This window comes from Diceros bicornis, chromosome 29, assembly GCF_020826845.1.
Source record: "Diceros bicornis minor isolate mBicDic1 chromosome 29, mDicBic1.mat.cur, whole genome shotgun sequence".
Lineage (NCBI taxonomy): Eukaryota > Metazoa > Chordata > Mammalia > Perissodactyla > Rhinocerotidae > Diceros > Diceros bicornis.
Window position 1 is genome coordinate 25,481,752 of NC_080768.1, and position 20,150 is coordinate 25,501,901.

Sequence of the window (20,150 nt, forward strand, 5' to 3'; positions counted from 1 at the left end):
TTTAACCTTATTTAAATACAGACTCTGCCTCCAGCTCTCCTATCCCTTCCCCTGCTTTATATATCTCTCCATCTAAGACATTATATATATTTCACTTATTTATTTTGTTTATCGTGCATCCTCCACTAGGAAGGAAACTCCAGGAAGGAAGGGACATTTGTCTTTTTCGCTCACTGCTACATCTTCAGGGCCTAGAACAGTGTTTGGCACACAGTAAATGCTCTCCTTGTATTTGTTGAATGAATGGGTTTAGGTTAGTAGTTTTCTTTGCCCAGAGGAAATAGAAAGCATCAATTAGCCCCAAAGCAAATTTTCATGGAACCCCAGTCTAGATTTTTAAAAATCTTACAGAGGGTATTCAATTGTGATCTTTAAAAATGAGGCTTCCTTATTTCAGGGGCCCTCAAACAGTGCATCAGAATCACCTGAGGGCTTGTAAAAATGCAGATTCTTGCCATCAGAGATTCTAAATCTGCAGGCTGGAGTGGGCCCATCACAGTTCCAGGAGGTGTATTAGTTTGTGGCTCAAGGGCCACAGTGTGAAAAAAACTGGCTGTGATTGTGCAAACAGTAGACTCAACTTGCTGAGTAAAAATCAGTCTCTCTCTACAGCTGTGTGAATTACTGACATTCGTTCTGTACCCCTGTGGGCTTTAGCATGAATAATGAATGTCCAAGGGACAGGTACTCTTCTCCCCCATTTTACAGATCAAGAAAGACTGTTCATCCCTACCTCCCCGCTTCCCCTCTCTTCCCGCGAATTTACGCGGTTCCCACCAGGATGAGAGGCAGAATCACAGAGGTGAAAAAAAACCATGTGTAAAGCTCCTAAGAAAAAGAGGGAAAGTGCACTGTGTCCCAGCGTGCAGCCCAGACCTCCCCGGCGAGTAGAGCCTGCTGGCCACAGCCTTTGCCTTTGCCCCAGAGGCCAAAGGTTGGAGACTTTTAGGCGCTTCCCTCTGCAGACGTGGAGGCCAGGGCAAAACATTCCAGCCCCGGGCGGAGGAGGCGGGGGCGGGGCCTGGAGGGGCGGGGGCCTGGAGGGGTGGGGCCAGAGCACGGCAAGAGGCTGCCGCAGGCGGGGAAGCCTAGCCGCGGGGAGGAGGGGAGGGGCGGGGCCTGGGCACGGGGCGGGGCGGGGCGGGGCGGGGCCTGAGGACGGCGGGAGGCTGTGGCCGGCAACCCAGGCGGCGGGGAGGAGGCGATGCTGCCTTGCCTCGTCCCTCCTGTTAGAGGCGGGAGCTGTGGGAGGGCGCGGCCGGCAGGGTGCGCGGGAGGCAGTGCGCTCCAGCCGCCCGTGCGAGGGCGCATTGCTCCTATCCTGGCCATGGCCGAATGTCCCCGCAGCAGGAGCAGCTGCTCCCGGGCTTCTCGCCCCTCTCCCTGAGCGCTCTCCCTTTTCTACCTCTGGAAAACCCTGCGTTCTTTCTGGGGCCCTGGCGAAGGGACGGAGCGGCGAGCCAGGATGCGCTGAGGACCGCCGGGGCGCGCGTCTCGGGTGCCGCCGTGGGTCCGGGCGCAGGAGCCGAGCTGCCTCTGGCTGCCCCGACTTCCCCACTGCGCGCCTGCCGCCCCCCGCCGCATTTGATGTGCAGAGAGAAGCCGGACACCATGATCCTAACACGTAAGCTAGACTTGTGCCTTGCCGTCGGGCCAGCCGCGGGAGCCAGCTGCAGAGGGGACTCGCCGCGGAGGAAATGTCAGCCCGCCTTGTCAAGTCGATGCCTGACGTTCTGTGCTTTTGAAACCCTTTCCGAGGAGGCTCGGGACCGAGTCGCCCGAGTTTCTTGGAGTGGAGGAGGTGGAATGTGGGGAAAACAAGGGTCATAATTTGGGGAGGGAGGTCTTAATCTCGGATAATGATCCCTGGCTACTCATTGCTTGGGGGCCGCGGGCTGGCGCGCCCGGTGGACTCCTGGTAGGGCTGAGGGCTGGGGAGCGATCGCGACTGATGAAGTTGAAGCCCACGTTAATTTCCCGATCGGGCTGGGGGCGCAGGGCCAGGCGCGGGGTGCAGGGCCGGGCAGGGGGCACAAGGGCGAGCTGGGGGCGCAGGGCCAGGGGTCTTCCAGCCCAGCTGCGCTGGCGGCCCTGCTATTCTTATTCTGAATCCCAGGCGCTAGCCTCTGGTTTACAGGGGCGCGGCGCGACCGCCTTTTTACTATCTTTCCTTCGGACACCGTTCCGCTCTGGGTACTTGCTGTCCTTCTCCGTACATGTCCAAAATGAGCTTTGATTCCCTGAGAGTTTATTATTTAGGGACGTTAAGACCGTCGTGGCCCTTGGAAAAATTTTTTTTTAAACTACTGAAGGTAAATTCACCAAAATATTGCTTTAATTTCAAGTGTTTTTGTTCAAGTGTTTTAAACACTGGAAAATAACTCAGACCTAGCCAGGAAAGTCTTGGTTTGGTGGCTGCCGGCCCCTGGAGAGTATTGAGGCTATTTAGCAAGCCCATGGCTTGCATGTGAGGGGCCCCTGGTAGAAAGGCTGCAGTGTGCCTTCACGTGCTGGGGAGTTGAATCGGGTTTCCTAAAATGCCCGGAGGATATGCCCACGCGCTTGGCTCGAGAGGAGGCGCCCGCGCGGAGCGAGTCCCTGGCTCGGCGAAAGGAAGGAAGCATGCCCCCGACCCGACTTTTTTCGTAGTGAGGCGACGGCCTTTTGGAACTCTGCCCCACTCTGTGCCCCTATCCCCACCTTCAACGTCACAGGGCGAGCCTTTGATCCTTCGGAAGGAGTTACACCCCTGGCCGCAGCAAGCGGACCCTGCCACGTGTAATTTACGGAGGCTCCGCGCGTCTTTCCAGGGCACAGCCCCTATTGCGAGGGGGCTTAGAGTGGACCAGGGGTGAGGCCGGCGGCGTCGGAATCCTGGGTCTGCAGCCTGCTAGCTGGGCCAATCTGGGCAGTGACACGACCTCTCTGTAACTCCTTCATCTGCAGCATGGGGATAATAACTACTATTTACCGCGCGAGGAGGTTGTGAGGATCAAAGGAGCTAATACGAGTGCTTAGCACAGTGTCTGGTACTGATGTTTAACAAATAGCCAATTTATGCTAATTACTGTAGAACGAAACTCCTGCATATAGTCATTAATCTCCACTGTGGAGAAGAAAACCTTGCCCCACGCTAGCTTTGAATGAGCCTTTTTACACCCAACGTGGTTAGCAAATGGGTGCGTTCTCAGGATTCAGAGGCTGTTTCAGCCACTGTCGGTGAGGTGAGAAATGCAGCCTAGGCACAGCCAACCGTTACAGAAAGATTCATGAGGGTGGCGTATATGACGCATTTGGAGAGAAAAAAATCACAGCTCTAGAGAAAGCAGAATACTGTCTCAAATTACATTTTTTTCAGAACTCCGTTTGCTGAAGGGATGAGGGAAAATAATAGCCCAGCAGAATTCTGAATGTAAATCTATCAGCAGCTCCAAGAGGTTGACTAATTCAGCATCCATCTGGACTGCAGGCTGGTCCTCCGCAGAGATAATTTGCAGACCATAAGTGTGGAATTAAGGGAGGCACCCAGTGCCATCTTGGCTTGCAGACTGCAGCAGATGGTCAGAGGGGTGCCCTGTAAGTCAACAGCCCACCGACTAGAAGAACCGAAGTCCTGGGGAATGAGTGTCAAATAGTTAGCAGATGTGCGTTCAGAAGTTATTTTGAGACGTTTTCTGAGAAAATGTTGGCGATTGTGCATATTTACTTTTATTGTGGCGTGCCTGATTTACGGTGTGGCCCAAGCCTGGGTGCGTATTTTTTTCCTTAGCTCTACTGTTCAGAGTTTAAAATGAAGCACAGCAGACTGACTCTCTCTCCCAGCTGTTTTTAAAAGTTTGCTTTTGACAAAAATGGATTTTATTTTAATTCAAGCTGAGTGCTACCTTGCAGTGAACTGGCTGGAAGTTCATGAAGGGGCACTGACTTGGTTTCCTGACTCCTGACTCCTGACTTGGTTTCCTGACTCCACAGATTCAGAATATGTAGCTTCCAACTTAAATCTTTCCCTAGAGTGGGTAAGAAAAGTGGTTTTGGTGACTTCCGTGTGTCTTAACTTTTAAATTGTAGACCTTATGAGAAACACCACTTACTCCTTCCAAGAGTGAAAAAGTTGAATAGCTAAGCAATTAATTATGGCTAATTGAAGGCAGTGATGTTTTAATACACTGGACCAATTAAGGATTTTGCTATAGTTTTAGAGGGAAGGTGAGAGGCCAGTTGCCCTTTAAGCTAATGCCTTTTTTTGTTTGTTTATTATTTTGTTGTTGTTTTACACTGTAATTCAAAGAGCAAAGATCAAGCAAAGTTTAAGGGCATTTTAACATGAAAAAGGGTAGTTTGGGTGCTTCTGGATAATATCCCCGATTAATAGACATGTTATGATTAAACAAGTTATTACTGTGAAGTGAGAAAAAATGTATATAGTACTTAAACTCTTATTTGTAGAACGAGTATGGGGCTTAAAGGGGAGATAGGAGGCCCCAATCAGATACCTTCCAATCAGAGGCTTGGGATTCCAAGAGGTGGTTTCAAATACAAAAATAAGTACTTGAGTTTCCCTTGGTGTCCCCATGGAGATTTTAAGCCATGATGCAATGTTCAAATGAGAGTGGTATTTTTATGACTTAGGCAGGTAAATATGCAATTTGAAAATATTCAGGGAAGGGTGATTTGGTCCAGAAGAATGGAGACCTCCCAAGTACAGTGGGTGAAGTGAGTTGTAATTTTTTTGAAGAGGGCCTTGTGCTGGACAGGATGGTCCAGTATTGTAAACACGAGTTTCTCATGCTTAACTCTCCTTCCTAGCAACAGGAAGACGGAAATGAGGCCATGAAGAAAAAAAAAAGACCCTGAAGGGCTCCAGACAATACTTGACCCACCCTAGCATTTACTCTGTGCAGCCAGAAGACTTGCAAAAATAAAAATAACTTCAGATGTTTCCCCTTCCTCTCTGGATATTGCCAAATCGCTAAAGACCGAATTCTCGGTGCTTTAGAGGATTGTAGCAAAACCCGGCCCATGGTGTCACTGGCGTGGAGGCTCACATCATGCTAAGCCGGTTCTTGAAATTATAAAGCAGACCTGAGGAAAAAAGGGGATTTTCATTTTTAATGTTTGCAGAGTCCAGTGATAAGAATTATATGAGTTAGGATCCAGTGGAGAAGAGAGAATTTAATTTCTAAAATTAGTCATTCCTCTGAGTTTCTCTGAATGCTCATTTTAGCACGATTTACCCTAAGATACTCACTTTGGAATTGTGGTGCTACAGCATTCAAGACAAAAAATTTTCCTGGCTATGGTGGTCACGGTGAACTAATGCCCAACCATAAAGCGTAAATATCCAAACACTGTGTCCTAAAAAGCACAGTCCCAGGTTCCTCTTTTCCATGGCTGTGAAATTAGGAGTAAAAGACTTTTCTGGTGCGGACTTTCACAATTGTCTATACCTGACTCAGTGGCCATTGCTGATGGAGGCATTCAGGGACTTGAGGGTCGTTCCTCTTTTAAGAAAGACAGTGCTGTAGGGTTAAAATAAGTTTTATAGGAATGGGTGGTTGGTATGAGGGCAATCAGTGGTGTTTTCTTTCAACCTCCAATTAGTCAGAAATCTAATTAATCTAAAAGGAGGAAGATTCCCAGCTGAGAAAGGCTCTTGCTGTCTGTCTGCACTTTTCCTTGTGAGACCCTGTGTTATTGTTAAGGATTATCATGATCAGTGATAAGGAGCAGGGAGTAGTCCTGCTGAGGGTTCTTTAATTAGGTCTACTCTGTCTTAACATTTTTCTCACTAGCTCTTCCCTCCTTTCCATCATAATTAATGGTGGACAGGAAGAAAGCCTTGCATATTTACCTTGTATATTTTTATAATCTCTCACAAGCAACAGGATAGTAATAATATTATAGAAGCTGAAATTCATCACATAGTTTGCTTTAATTGTCACATTTGATCTTCATGGCAATGCCACAAAGTGGATATAATTCTTCCCATTTTATAGATGAGGAATCTGAGGCTTGGGGGAATTGAACACCTTACCTAGGATCACTGTACATGGCAGAGCCAGGATTTCAACGAATGTGGCTGTAGAATCCAATTTATCAAGCTATATTTGGCAGCAGTTGATTCGATTTAGGAAACAGTATTTGGGGGCCATATTGAGCCTTTCAGTTACTTTGCAGTTTCCTCGGGGGCTTATGCTCCTAGGTAGGGAGCTATAACGTTAGGGTCTAAGATTGACAAATGAGTGGTTTCTGTGTCCCTGCTCTGGGGCCTACTGAATGGAGACTTGAGCCTCTGCCATTAACATTTGGGGAAGGGGTCTGGGATACCATTTTTTAGCCTGTATTAACTGTACTGAATAATGCTTTCTTCAGTGAAAGTATTTTAAAATAATATTTCTAAGGGAAAATTTACTCTCGGATGTCACTGAAAACATTTGAATGGCCTCTTGAAAATGCCTATCAGGAAATAATGTTCTTGAGCACCAAAAGGTAAAATATCATACCTTTGGAAAAAGTCCAGCCAAAACACAGTGGGAATCCATTTCTCTGAATTGTTCATCCCTGTTCTTTATTCTGCTACTAGGCTGAGTTTCATAGTGGAAAGTATACTCCCTTTCCATTCACACATACTGCTTCTTGGAACCTTTTCATGTCTTACTCCCTCCCGCCCCAGGGAGAACATTCAAAAGCTAACTGAAGGCTGAGGTCAGTGAGGTTGGAGTCCTCAGATGCCTGTGACACCTCCCATCCACATTTTGTTCTCTTCCCTGCCCCACCTTTCTGTGTCCTGCGGAGAGGACTGGAGGCCGCTTCCTGAAGCTTGTCAGAAAGGCGCCTTCCTTCTTGCAGGAGTCTCTAGAGGATGTCTGAGGGACGAAAGTTTTCCACACCCTGAGGTTGTAGCATTTCCCAGGCTGCAGCACGTAGGAAGCCATAGAGGAAGGGACATTGGAGGTGAAATGGCCTGTGGCCCCTGCACTGAGCTGCACTACAGCCCTGCCGTGCCACTTGTCACACTCAGGTGACAAAGTAGATAGAAGAGGCCAAAGTTTTGAAATCATCCTCACCTCCTGAGTCTGGAGAAACCATAATCTCATAAGGAACAATCTCCACATGACTCTTTTTTGAACTGCATAGCACAAAAAAGGGATCTTGTGTAGTGCTCCTGCGTTTGTAAAAGTGATTTTGTGGGAAATTCCAGAACTTTGCAAAGGCGGCCTGGAAAAACATTGCCTCTTCCCACTGAGGGGCAGCTGAGATGCCTGGAAGTTCAGCGAGTAGTCCAAGGTCATATGTGAGTTGAATGGAACTTCAGACTCCTTCCTGCCCACATGTGTAAACAAAATGGGGATTGCAACAAAATGAGGATCTTAACGGGCTTGTAGGAAAAATGTATCAGTTATAAAACCAGAAACGTTCCTAAACTAAATAGATGAACTTGAATCAGATTTTGACCATTTGAGTGTGTGTGTTTGGGGGGCCGGGCGTCACAAGCAATTTTGATGAAAATAATTTTTTAGCTTCCATAGAAGACAGTAATGCTTATTTTTTCTGATACTTTTTGGCACAAAACTGAGAAAGTCAAATTGAATCGTGTTTCCTGCTTGAGGTTAGACATAGGAATGGCTAGAGGTGGCTTATATTAACCAGTGTCTGCCATGTTTTTATTTTCATTGGTCTTGATAAGGCAACTTGATGTTTCATTTTGATTCTTGATTTTCTTTTTTCTCTTTGTCAGAATGGACTAAAGTATGGGCGAACAATTTCTTTAGAATCCCTCACTATTCCCTTTGTTTCTAATTTAAGGTTTTTGTAGCACTACGATTTGCCCAGTATTTTATATTTCCTGAGCTATAGCACTGCAGAATTTAGGGCAAAAGCCACAGATGAGCGTAGAATAAGCTTTGCTAACATATGTAAAAGAAAGAATTGATGTGCCTGCCAGCCTTTAAGGATAGAGTTGGGGGTGGATGTTACTTGAGGTTTGTAACCAGGTATTTTTGCCTTGAATAATAAGTTAAAAAAGGAAATGGATTATGTAATCTTAAAACATCTGCTTCGCTTTACGAAAAAGTGAGGCTCAGAAAAATAAGGGCCCTTAAAAGTATGTTATTTAGATGGTTTCCTTTCTTGAAATTTTCTTAATCTATGCAATTATCATCTTTGAAGGGCTCAGTATTTTAAGAGCTATTTCAAATCGTGTTTCTTAGCAATGCATGGTTTGAAATGCATAAATATTTGATATAGAATACTAGAAATGTGTGTGTGTGGTGTGTGTGTGTTTGTAAACCAGAGGTTTTTTATCCCGCCCCAGATTGAAATGAAATCGAAAGATGTGATGATGCGGTATCCATTTCCATGATAGTTTATTTTCATTTGAGTTTGACTTCGTTGTGCTGGGTAGTAAGTGCCAAATTTTTGATTAGTTGGGTGATATTTTCTGTTCCTGGAAATAACTGGATCAGCTCAAGTCTGGAGTGCCTGATAGAACCACGTCACGCATGGGCTCAAAGCATTACAGAGCTGTTTGCCTTTGCGAGGGAAGAGCACATATTTTTCATTGCCTTTTTTTGGTTTGTGTGTTAAAAACAGTTTTTTGCAAGTGCTTGCACTAAATGATCCCCAAAGGGGATTTCAATTGATTCACTTTCTGCACTGCTGGAATGTCACTTCATGTGCATAATCCCAGGTATAGGCTGGCAGGGTGTGTCTCCCAAGCTTTCCTTCTTTCAAGGCAAAGCCATTTATTAAGTTGTCATCACATCACTGGGAAAAATGGGTCCTTTTCTCCCCCCCTTTATATTATTTCTAGGAATGTGCTTTCTAGGAAAGCAACATATCAGCCTCCAAACCTCAAGCAGGAGGGGAAAAAAAAAAAAAAAAAAACTTAGAAAGAACACTCGCCCAAACTTCCAGTTCTTACTCATACTGAAAAACAGTCGGGTGATTTAAAATGAGGGTCATCTTTGTAGGCACTACCGAAGTATGAAGAAAGTGCTCTTCCCTGGGAATGGGAACAGCATGGTCTGGAACCCTAAGCAAGTTACCTAAATTCTGAACCAGCTTCCTTGTTTGTAAAGAGAAAAGATGAAAAGCTACCGAGATGCATTTCAGCATTCAGGTCACTGATTCTGCAGAAGTCAGGGTGCTGCTGTCACTGAACCACGAGCATAAAAGATCAATAAGGAGAGTAAAACTCAGAATTTTCTATGAGCTGAAGCGTTTCCTTCCTATAAAGAATAATTTTAGTTTGAGGACTAAAGACACACATAAGGCAAAGCATTTAGGGTTTTGTGTGCTCTCTAATATGAACATAGGCTTCATGGGGCAGATTAACAAATCGATCCATTAAAAAGCAAATTAAATATGTTAGCAATAAACTTCATTAAACTTCACTTAAATTTACAAAATTGGGGAACTCAAAGCACTTACTATTGATCCAATTTCTTGAGGGAGGAAGAATATCTCCATGTAATTATGATAAATCTGGAAAATTAACAGTAGAAATGGAACCTGTTCTTAGAAAGGGAATTGGGCATAAAGGAGATGTCCGAGACAGAAATTTAGAGAATTTACAAAGCCTATGGCAATCCCAGGATTTACAGATGAGGATACAGATCCAGAGAGATGGTTTTCTTAAGGCTGCTTAACTAAGCCAAGGATTCTTTTCTGGACATGTTTTTCTTAGCTGTTATAGGTAACATCTTGCCTCCTTTCTGGGATAGATGATTAGAAGGAGTTCGGGACTCAGATGCAAAACCATTTCATATCCGAGGAAATAACGTTGGTTGCTCATTGGGTAACCAGGCTAACGGGATGCTCCACTTCCTGCCTCCCCTTCCTCTGTCCCATGTTACAGTGAATCTGGACTGCTTACCATTCCTTCATAAACACCTGTGCTTCTCCATCTCTCCACTTAGCTTGTTCTGTCTCCTTTACTCCGCATCTCCTCCCCCGCCATCCAGTCTTACATATGAGGTCATAACCCCTCCTTAGATAAAGGCTGAGCATAACATGAGTGCCCAAGCAGCTGCCTCCCTCTCTGCCCTCTCCTACCTCTGAATTCATACACGTCTTGCCTATGTCATGTCACCTTCTCTTCTGAACTATACAGAAGTTCTTAGTTAACTTCTTTCTTTTTAAACAAAAGCTAGGCATGAGAGTAATGCATTCATACTTGCTTTGGTAGGTAACAAATAGCATTTTAAAAATAGAATAGAAAAATGCATCGCTTATTATAAGTGTTGTTTGGTGAAACTTCTTTCAGTTTTACGTATGATTATACATACACGTGTGTTTGTAGACATGAATGTATGCATATATATACATGCATACCTACATGTGTGTACCAGGTTACAATGTAAAATATTGCAGATCCTGGTCAGAAAAATTAAGACCACTTCACTGGAACAAACATTGTTTGTTTATTTATTTATTGAGCAACTTCTATGTGCCCCACCCTGTTGTAGGTGCTTAGGAGTAAATGGACAGAGAAACTGGCCCTTTTTGAGCTTACGGAGGGGAGAGACAGAAAGTAAACATAATAAATGTTTTAGAAAAAGGAAAAAATAAAGCAGGAGAAGGGGATAGGGAAGGATGATGAGGCCAGTGCAGCTGGGTCAGGTAGCCAGAGGGAGATGGGGTGACAGGCGGGGTGTGGTAAGGAGCTAGGGCGTGTAGGCCTTGTTAGGACTTTGGCTTTCGCCTATGAAATGGCGACACGTTGGTGCTGCCTGTACAGGGTCACCTGAGACTTAGCAAATGTGTGGACCGTAGAATAGCCCTTAGGAGACCAATTCATTCCTAAGTAGAGGATCATCCGACACCACATACTCAGCTGTGAATTATCTTTCCATTCGGCTTCCTGCTTCGGGGCTGGAACGTGTGTCTTTGATCGTCCCTGAGGACAGCTGGCAGCACACTGAGTAGATAGTCAATAAATAAATATTGACTGAAGGGGAAAATGAAGGATGATTGGCTTCACTTAAATGTATGTCTCTACTAAATATACCTAAAAGTGGATTTGGGTCAGCTACTGTTAGGCCACATGGCCTTAGAAACTGAATTAGTATTGACCTGTCTTCCAGAAGCTTCCTAACTGGTTTCTTTCAGAATATGCACAGCAGATGTTTAGAATTTTTTAGGCACTTGAGGATAGGAAGGCTGCTGGTTGCTAGTCAGAATCTTTGCTGTGATTAGATAACATCAGAATTTAATAAATATTAATATATACATTCTGCTGTCTGACGTAGCCCATCTAGGAATTCATTTTACATAGTTAACTCCTGATAACCAGTCTTTGGAAGTTGTGTATGTTTAACATTTATTTTTATGAATTGCAAAGAGAAAGAGATTCAAGTCATAGTTCTTAGTCTGTTTTTGAAGAAAGGAAAATATTCATGGATTCTTTCTCTTCCTGCAAACAAATATATGTGTGCTTCCAATGTGGAAAAAGTCATCTTTCAGGATATACAGATGAATTAAGGAGCTCATGGTAGGTGCACGTCAGGTGCACGTCACCCAGACTGGGGAAGGTGGGGTGAGAAGTTGGTGGGGTGGAGAAGGGGGAATTTGTGTGAGGCAGGGGAGAGAACAGATTAAGAGTTCGGGGTGTGAGAGAGCCTGGTGCAACCCGGGAAACCCAAGGAGTTCATTGAGACTGGAGCAGAGCTTGCATCTGGAGGCCCTCCAGGAGCCAAATGGATAGTCAGAGGCCAAATTGAGAGGGTTGTGGGTCTGCTGGGGAGTTTGGATTATATCTGAAAGGCAGTGGAGAGTCGCTGAAGAATTATAAGCAGGGGAGTGACATAGTGAATTATGTGTTTCATAAAAACGAACCTAGGGGCTCAGGGACCCTTTGGACTAGGAGAGATTTGTTGGGGGCAGGGAGGAGCAAGGCTTATCAGAGAGTTCAGTCAGGAGGCCGTTAGCATAACCCAGCAGAGAAAGAGTCCGGGGCACAGGAATACGAAGAAACAGAAGAAACGTGGTCTGGCTCAGTGGTTCTCAATCCTGGCTACTCTTAAATTTACTTAGGGAGCTTTTTAAAAAATATGCTATCTGGGCTGTGCTTAGACTGAGAAAATCAGAATACCTGGGGGTGGCGGGTGGTTTTAGAAAGCTCCCCAAAGTGATGCTACCTGCATCCAGGGCTGAGAGCTGCTGAGATCTCCTCCCCTTGCTCCAAGTGTTGGAGGCCATGGGTTGCTGCTCCAAGGGCCCCGCCCTGTGAAACCCACTCGCCAGGTAAAGATGGGCTGTAGGTGCCCAGCTGCATGACAGTCCTGTAAAATTGGCCACCTTGACGGAGGCAGGAGAGTCGAGAAGCAGAGTCTTCCTTCCATTGGAAGGAATCTGTGTGACCAGGGACGGGAATGAATCTGGGTTTGGATCAGAAAGCATGCCTGCCTTTACACAGCTAATGTGCTTCTCTGTGGCCATAAAAGCATCAGTGTTTCCATGGATCTTTGCTCACAAGTCTGTCAGATTTGGGGGAATCCAAGGAATCTGGAAAGTGCTTGAATTTTCTGACATTCCTCCAATTCCTTAGAATTTGATTTAGGAGAGAAATTCCGTGTAGCATTTGCCTTGAATCCTGATTGTGGCAGCATGTTGATAAAGGAGCCTGAGAGTTCCCACTGTGAAGGTGGAGGAACAGAAGATGGAAGTGATGACATCCTGCCTCCACCAGTTACTGTTGCTCAACCGGCTAAGATCAGCAGGTTCAACAGAATGATGACAGGGTTGGGGAATTTCTGTTTACCTTATTGTTGAGGGGTAAGGGGAAGATGGGGTCATCCCCTCATGCCAGGAAATGTGCAAATATGGCCTAATGGTTCCCAGCCACACACAAAAGGGTCTCCTGGACCCCATTCATCTAATGCGACTAACCACTAAAGCTGTTTCCAATAAAAATTTCCTGTTTCCTCCTTGACATATTTGTCTGTTGTTTGCTCAGAAAACCCAGGTATAACAGTTTCGTTATATCTCTATTGTATTTTTAGTTTCTGATGGCATTTTTTGCCCAGTGGGGCATGTTTTTTAAAAATCGTCCTCATAGTTTTCATGCCACCACTGACACACACTGAAGGAAAAGTCATACCCTTAGAGCTGGTTAGAGGCCCCCCAAAAATGGGCGTAGACGAGTTAAAGTGACTGAAGTAATGCAACATGCACATGGTTTTCTTTAATATTTTAAACATTGTTCATTGTTATCTAATTTGTGTGTGTGTGTGTGTGTGTGTGTGTGTGTGTGTGTGAGGAAGATTAGCCCTGAACTAACATCCCTTGCCAATCCACCTCTTTTTGCTGAGGAAGATTGGCCCTGGGCTAACATCCGTTCCCATCTTCCTCTACTTTTTATGGGACGCCGCCACAGCCTGGCTTGACAAACGGTGCATAGGTCCACGCCCAGGATCCAAACCTGCAAACCCTGGGCCCCGAAGCAGAGCGTGCGCACTTAACCGCTACGCCACCAGGCCGGCCCCCATTGTTATCTATTTTTTTAAGGGAAGAACTTGTCTTGCTCATTTCTGTAAGTCTTAGTTCCCTCTCCCACTATGGCATTTGAATGTGAAGAACACTCATTTTTAGTGAAAAGTGGTTATTTCCCTGCTTATTTCCTCATCTGTATATCTTGGGGATGATATTAGTAATCCACGTTTTAGGATCAATATGAGGAGTAAATGAAATCATATGCATTAAGTGCTTAGACTTCGGGCCTTGCACATATTAAGCACCCAATAAAAGTTAGCCATTGAGAGATTTGTTGGGAGGCATCTGGAAGACCGCACAGAGGAGGCAGCATAGAGCCAGGCCTTGAAGGATGAGCGAAACTTGACATTGAGAGGATGGGAGAGCATTTCAGGCCAGAGAAGTCATGGCAATGTGTGGGGAGATGAGTGCCAAGTTTACTTTGGCTGGAACATCGAGGGAGTACAGGAAAAATTAGGTTGGATGCCACGTGGAGAGCCTTGAAAACCACGTGGAGGTGTTTAGACTTGATTTTTCTAAATAGTGGAGCTCCAGTGAAGCTTGTGACGGAGAGACAAGATCAAAACTGTAACTTAGGAAGTTTGTTGAGCCAGGTTGCTGGATGGATTCTCTGAGGGAGGAGCGAATTGGAGACCTGGAGTTTTACTTAGGAGATCAGAGTGGAAGTAATGGCTTGGATCAGAGGGTGAATCTAGAAAGGGTATTGGATATAAACATAGGTTCATTTCAGATTAAATAAAATGAAAATACTGATTTTTCTTAAAATCAGTACTTATATTGGATTGTTGGCATTTTCTCTTGACCTGTTGGTAATTGGAAAGGGGTGGGAGTGAGGTCAACAACTATTCCAGTTATTAAAAATCAATGGTAACTTTTTACAGTTTTCTGTTCTGATTCTACAGAAATAGCAGGTTAAGCTCCCGTTTGTTAATCGGTTTAAGTTTTCATGAGTGGACCTTTTTAAATGTAATATAGATATATGCTTGTCTATTTCCCATGGTTTCCTATCTAAAAGAACAAATCCTCATCTATTTTAGGGTAAGGAGAAGGAAAGGTAAATGCCTGGATCTCTACAGTTCTTGAAAGTCACGCTTTTTAGCCATTGCAAGCTTTTAATGAGATTATCTGCTGATGAAGCAAACCTTCACCTGTTCTCATTATTTTTTTCTAACCAAGTGGCCCTAAAGAGCGTGACTATTTGGACGCAGCTCTTAGATCAATTTTTGGTCATTTGGGGGGGTTTCATTTTCTTAGTGGTGGAAAATGAGTAAGAAAGTGACAACAAGCAATAAGTATGTATGTGTTCCTGAAATCACTCAGAACCTTCAATGAGTAATGTGTGTGAAAACACTTTGTAGTTTGTAAAATATTATATAAATAAATGTAAAGATTTTTAGAAAAATAATACCTTACATCTTTCGTGCCTCTTGGCATGAAGCCATTTTAATAAGAAAATGAGGAACATGCTCTATATAGGTGGCAAAATTGGTGAGTGAATTGTGTATGATTAAGGCTTTTGTGTGTGTGCTGACCTGGTGTCGAGTCTGAATATAGTCCAAAAAGAGTGAACATTGAGAATTTCTGGTTACTCACCACTTTGTTAAGTAAGCAAGCACATTTACTTTTTAACAATCTATTGTTCATCCTCTAACAATCTGTTCAATGGAAATAACCTCTAAACAGTCAGAAGAAGCAAGTTATTTAAAATATTTTTAAAAAAACAAAACTTAGCTTTTTTTCTTTTCATGTCTGTCTTTGAGCAGAGTCCACGGAGACAGAGAAAAGTTCTTTAAAATAAAATGTTGAGCTTTACATAATTTTCCAGCAATATAGTTTTCTAGAAAATGTGTTTTTTATGATTTTATTTAAAGCTTCCTTAATCCTTTCTGAGGCAAGGTATAGACATAAATGCATGAAAAAAATGTTAAGTGCAGATAATTCACATTGGACAATTCTATATTTTTTCTTATCAGTGCAAACCTTGAGGTTCTTACACGTTTATGTCACTTTGTCCTTCACTCCCAATTCAGTCCTGAATCTTATGTTTAATAATGCTACTTTCATCACTACACTGGAAAGATTCATGGATGTAAACTTTGCCGTGCCACTTATTCCCACTGTGCTGCCGTAATTGTGTTTAGTTTGGGTATTAACTAACTCATCAGAAGATAGTGGGTTGTTTTTCTCTTGGGCGTGCTCAATAAGGACATTTCTACTTGCTTTAATGCATTTGAATGTTCTCAGTTACCTTTCTTAAAAGGCCAAGGAACTCATGAAATAATAGATGAGGATGTTTGGAAGCCATAAAGTTGTTAGACCAAAGTAAGACATGTGTACTTCTCCTGAGATGGACCGTCCACCTCCCATCTGGCCCAGAGGAGAGATGCTTAATGAAGATTTGAATCTGGAATAAACTAAGCAATGTTGAGACATTTATAAAGGAGCGAATAGCCTTACATACCTAAGTACTCTAAGGGCCTGAGGAAGGTGGGAGAAAAGAATATTCTTTGTGCAAACAGAGAAACTAATGAAGTGCCCCGGCCTCTGAGAGTCAGTTTTAACGGGATTGTAAATCTGTGCGTGAGTGAGTTTGAACACAGCGTGTCAGTTACTCTTGGCCTCTCTGTTTATCAATACTCTCGACAAGATGTTAACCACGGGGAAGTAGAAGCTTTATTAGGCATTTCAGCCTGCCAAGATTGTGGCGTTTATTGACTTAATGCCCTCCAGGTCACTTGACAGCCTGGCCTCTACAGCAGGATGCTCCTAAAGGCCCATGGCCACAGCACCTGGGCTTGTACGGGCATCCCATTGGGTGTCAGAAGGTCTGTTCCTTTGGTCAGGTTAGTTCTATTCCAGGTGTCAGATGTACTGGGTGGCCTTGTGTTGACATGAAAAGTAGACCAAGTTAGGCCAGCCAGGCTTAATTAGTTATTTAATCCTTCTTCAACTTTCTTGTTATGCTCTATTTTCATCATCATTTGCAACCAGAATACAGAAGCCGTACACAGTAACTCACTGCTGGGACCCCATTTGTTTTAAAGGAAAAACAGGTATTTTTTATATCCATTATATGGATGTGTAATGCATTAAATAATATGCATTTTTAAAAGTCTGAAAAGAGGCACAAAAATTTAAACTATTTGAATTAAATGGATTTTTTTTCTTTTTTGCTTATCCGTGTTTCCCACCTCCCATCATGTTTTGCTTATGTAACAAAATCAAAGTTTATTAAGGAAGAAGCAGCATGCTGAGGTGCACATGACTAACATTTTTGTCTCTCTTCTGCTCTCTTCTAGAAATTGAAGCCAAAGAAGCTTGTGATTGGCTACGGGCAACAGGTTTCCCCCAATATGCACAGCTTTATGAAGGTGAGCCGGGAATGCCATTTTTCTTTTTAATTGGCATAATCATATCCTTGGTTCATGATATTATTGATCTACAATTTATTTGCAAACATTTTATTATTTATTTAAGTATTTCATAAGAAAACAACATAACAAGCACCTGAGACCCCCACCACTCGAAACAAAAGCTAGCATCTTGATAATAATGCACCCAAGTGCTCTCCCATTCGGTCCGTCTGCTCCCTCCTACCCAAGTAACCATCATCCTGAAACCTGTTTATCATTTTCTTATTTTCCTTTTATATTGTTTTATGGTATTTTCCTAAAATATATATTTTTATGAAGTTATTTTTATCTTTATAAAAAGGGTATTATGCTCTATGTAATCTGGTAGGATTTAATTTTTTCACTTATTGTTATATTGTTAAGATTCTTCTATACTGTGTGTCTCCATAGTTCATTGGCTTTGACTGCTGTGTGATAGCCCATTGTGTGGATGTACCATGCTTTATTCATACCCACACTCTCACTGGTGGGCATTTCAGTTTTTTCTGTTTTGCTTTTACAAACTGTACCCTTGTGAACAGTCTTGTACATTCTTGTACTCTTGTGGCACATGTGCAATAATTTGTCTTTCATATACACCTAGGAGTAGAATTACTGGGTAATAACATGTATGTTCCATTTTATAATGCAAATTTTTCAAAAGTGCCTATGCCGATGTTCACTCCTACCAGTAATATATATAAAGATCCTCTCTGTCCGTATACTCTCAACACTTGTTATTGTCAGACTTTAGTTTTTGCCATTCAAATGGATATATAATGATACCGTACGGATTTTGACTTCCATTTCCCTAATCATTAATGATAATGCACATTTCTTCATATCATCTGGCCATGTGTGTTTGGTCTTCTGTCAAATGTCTGTTGCTGGTTTTCCTCATGAGTTGAGTGGGCTTTTCTTAATGATGTGTAAGAGCTCTTTATTCTAAATACTAGGGCTTTGTTGGTCATGTGTTAAAGATATCTTCCCCTAGTTTGTAATTAGGCTTTTCACTTTTCTTTAGGTTGTCATTTGATGAATATTATTTTTTCTGTGGCATTCAATTTTTTAATGAAGAAAAATGGAACTTTTTAAAAAAGATCAAAATCTAGGCTGAATTTTCATTACTTCATTTTGTCATCAGTAACCTGGGGATCACTCAGAAGCTCAGGCTGAGGATGAAGAGCACCTCAAGTCTCGCTCATTCTCGTCCTCTGGCTGCCTGGTGTGGGTAGAGTGTGCTCTGTGCACAGTGAGATGAATAGGTGTTCATTTAAATGGGAGTTTTATTGCACTCTATATGAAACCATGTAAAAAGAATTACAGTTGTAAACTAGTGAAGTCCATTTTATGGGTAATTTTCAAGCAAAGGTTGGGTGAATATGAAGTGATTCCTAAATTGAGAATAAATTAAATGACTTCCAGGGCTTCTTCCAACTTGAGCATTCTTTGTTTCCTTAACTCTACTGAGATGACAACACTAGGTGTCTCTCATTCATTTATTCATTCATCTATCCATTCATCTCTCCATCCATCCTTCCATCCATCCATCCATCCATCCAACTAATTGACAAGCCAGTATTAATTCTGCACCACAGGGATGCTCAGCACTGTGGTAGATGCTACATATTTTATAAAAATAAAACACAGTTCAAACCTCAAAGAACACTTTTAGAGGATTGCCAATATCTCAAAAAGCAAAGATAGTTTTGGTTGATTTACATTTTAAAAAGACATCTTTTTCATCACTTAAGAAGGAAAGAGATGCTAGGAGACAGCCGCCATGTGAGAAAATCTCTAAAAGATCCAGTTGAAAAGATGTCACTTAAATCTTTTCACGAGGGATGTTCCACTCTTCTCACAATAAACAGTGATTCTAAAATGTGTCTTTTGCTCTTCTATCCTTCTAGGCTAATAGCAAGCAGACTGCTTCCTAGAGCAGTGGCAGTGGGCTCTCCGTTGGAGCTAGGGGGTCACTAGCAACCTTCTTTAACACATGAGCAAAATTCCATGACCCCATGCTAAGAATGGATATAGTTTGTAAGCTTGGAAGTGCTAGACATGATCAGCAGGTTGCCTTGAAGAGGGATATGGAGTGGGTGGGGGGTACTCCTCAGAACCAAATTGGTCAAAGACCCTAGAGATCATTTTTATTTCCCTGGCTTACCTAGCTAAATTAATTTGTTACCTAATTTACAATACCTGGTCTTCCTCATTGTAGCCCAGACTGAATGTATGATATTTTCCCATGAAAATTCAGCATTATTTTATTGTCAGACTATATAAGATATCTTACTGTTCCTCCATTTCAGAGAATATCTCCAATTCCTTTTTCTTTCTTTCTTTTTTTTAAGGTATCTGGTTAACCTGCATGCTTATCACGGGGGAGTTGCTTATCTTTCCTTTAGAGAGAATTTTTGACCTATTAACATTTAGAGTCTCTCAATCTTGCAGTAGGACTTTGTGGGGTGGGACCAGCATTCTATTGGGTTTTCAATTCACAGCTCTCCTGGAGATAGGGAGAGATAATTGCATTTGCAGTGGCAGTAACATAGCTTCCTTTTGTTCCTCTGTTTAGAAATTAAATTTCCTTCAATTATGTCCATTTTTGGTGTTGATTTGCTGCCAAGAAGCACTTTCTTGTGATGTGTATGTTTGCTAAGACCAGTTCCAGTCTCTGTCTTACTTCTTTCCAAATCCTAAGGTACAAACTGCATTTTCACAAGTTGTGTTTCTGGGTGTCTACACAGTTACAAGTCTTTTGAAACATAAGCCTGCTTTTGAGGGATACTGTATGTTGTTCTGGGCTATAATTTCCCACCTTCATCCTGACACTGTGTGTAGGCTGAGCCATACACACACCACACACACCAGCCCACACATTCCTTGTCTTCCTGTCGAGCTTTATTTTGGTCCTTGGCAATTTTCACTTCCTGCCCTCAAACTGAAGCTGGAAGTTGAAATCCTAACCTGAAGAGTTGAGAACTTCTTCTATATATCAATAAACTATCATCTTTTCAAAGCCAGTCCTTTCAGAAAAGAGTCTAGGCAAGTAAAAGAAAATGATTGATTGAATTTTTTCACTCTTCTGCAGTTAGTTCCTACCTACCCTAGAATTTTAACAGAATTTTACAGTTAATTTGGATCAGGAAAGTAATCTAAAATACAGCTCTCGGTACACTAAATTAAGAATTGCTGAAATAACACAGTGCTGTCTCATATACATTTAACGGGCATGTGAGTATTTTAATTTACATTCATAGA

The 20,150-nt window shown here is 42.8% G+C and overlaps 1 protein-coding gene across 4 annotated transcripts in view; it reads left to right on the forward strand.

Annotated features, from left to right (window-relative positions):
- DLC1 (DLC1 Rho GTPase activating protein) overlaps positions 1–20,150 on the forward strand; it is a 380,636-nt gene that overhangs the window by 335,618 nt on the left and 24,868 nt on the right. The window contains exons 1-2 of one of the 4 annotated variants that reach the window (XM_058525107.1): positions 1,250–1,624; positions 16,794–16,865. In XM_058525107.1, coding sequence (XP_058381090.1) covers positions 1,336–1,624; positions 16,794–16,865 — 361 coding nt within the window. In that variant the 5' untranslated portion in view covers positions 1,250–1,335. The other 3 variants (XM_058525109.1, XM_058525106.1, XM_058525108.1) reach the window with 3 other exon arrangements.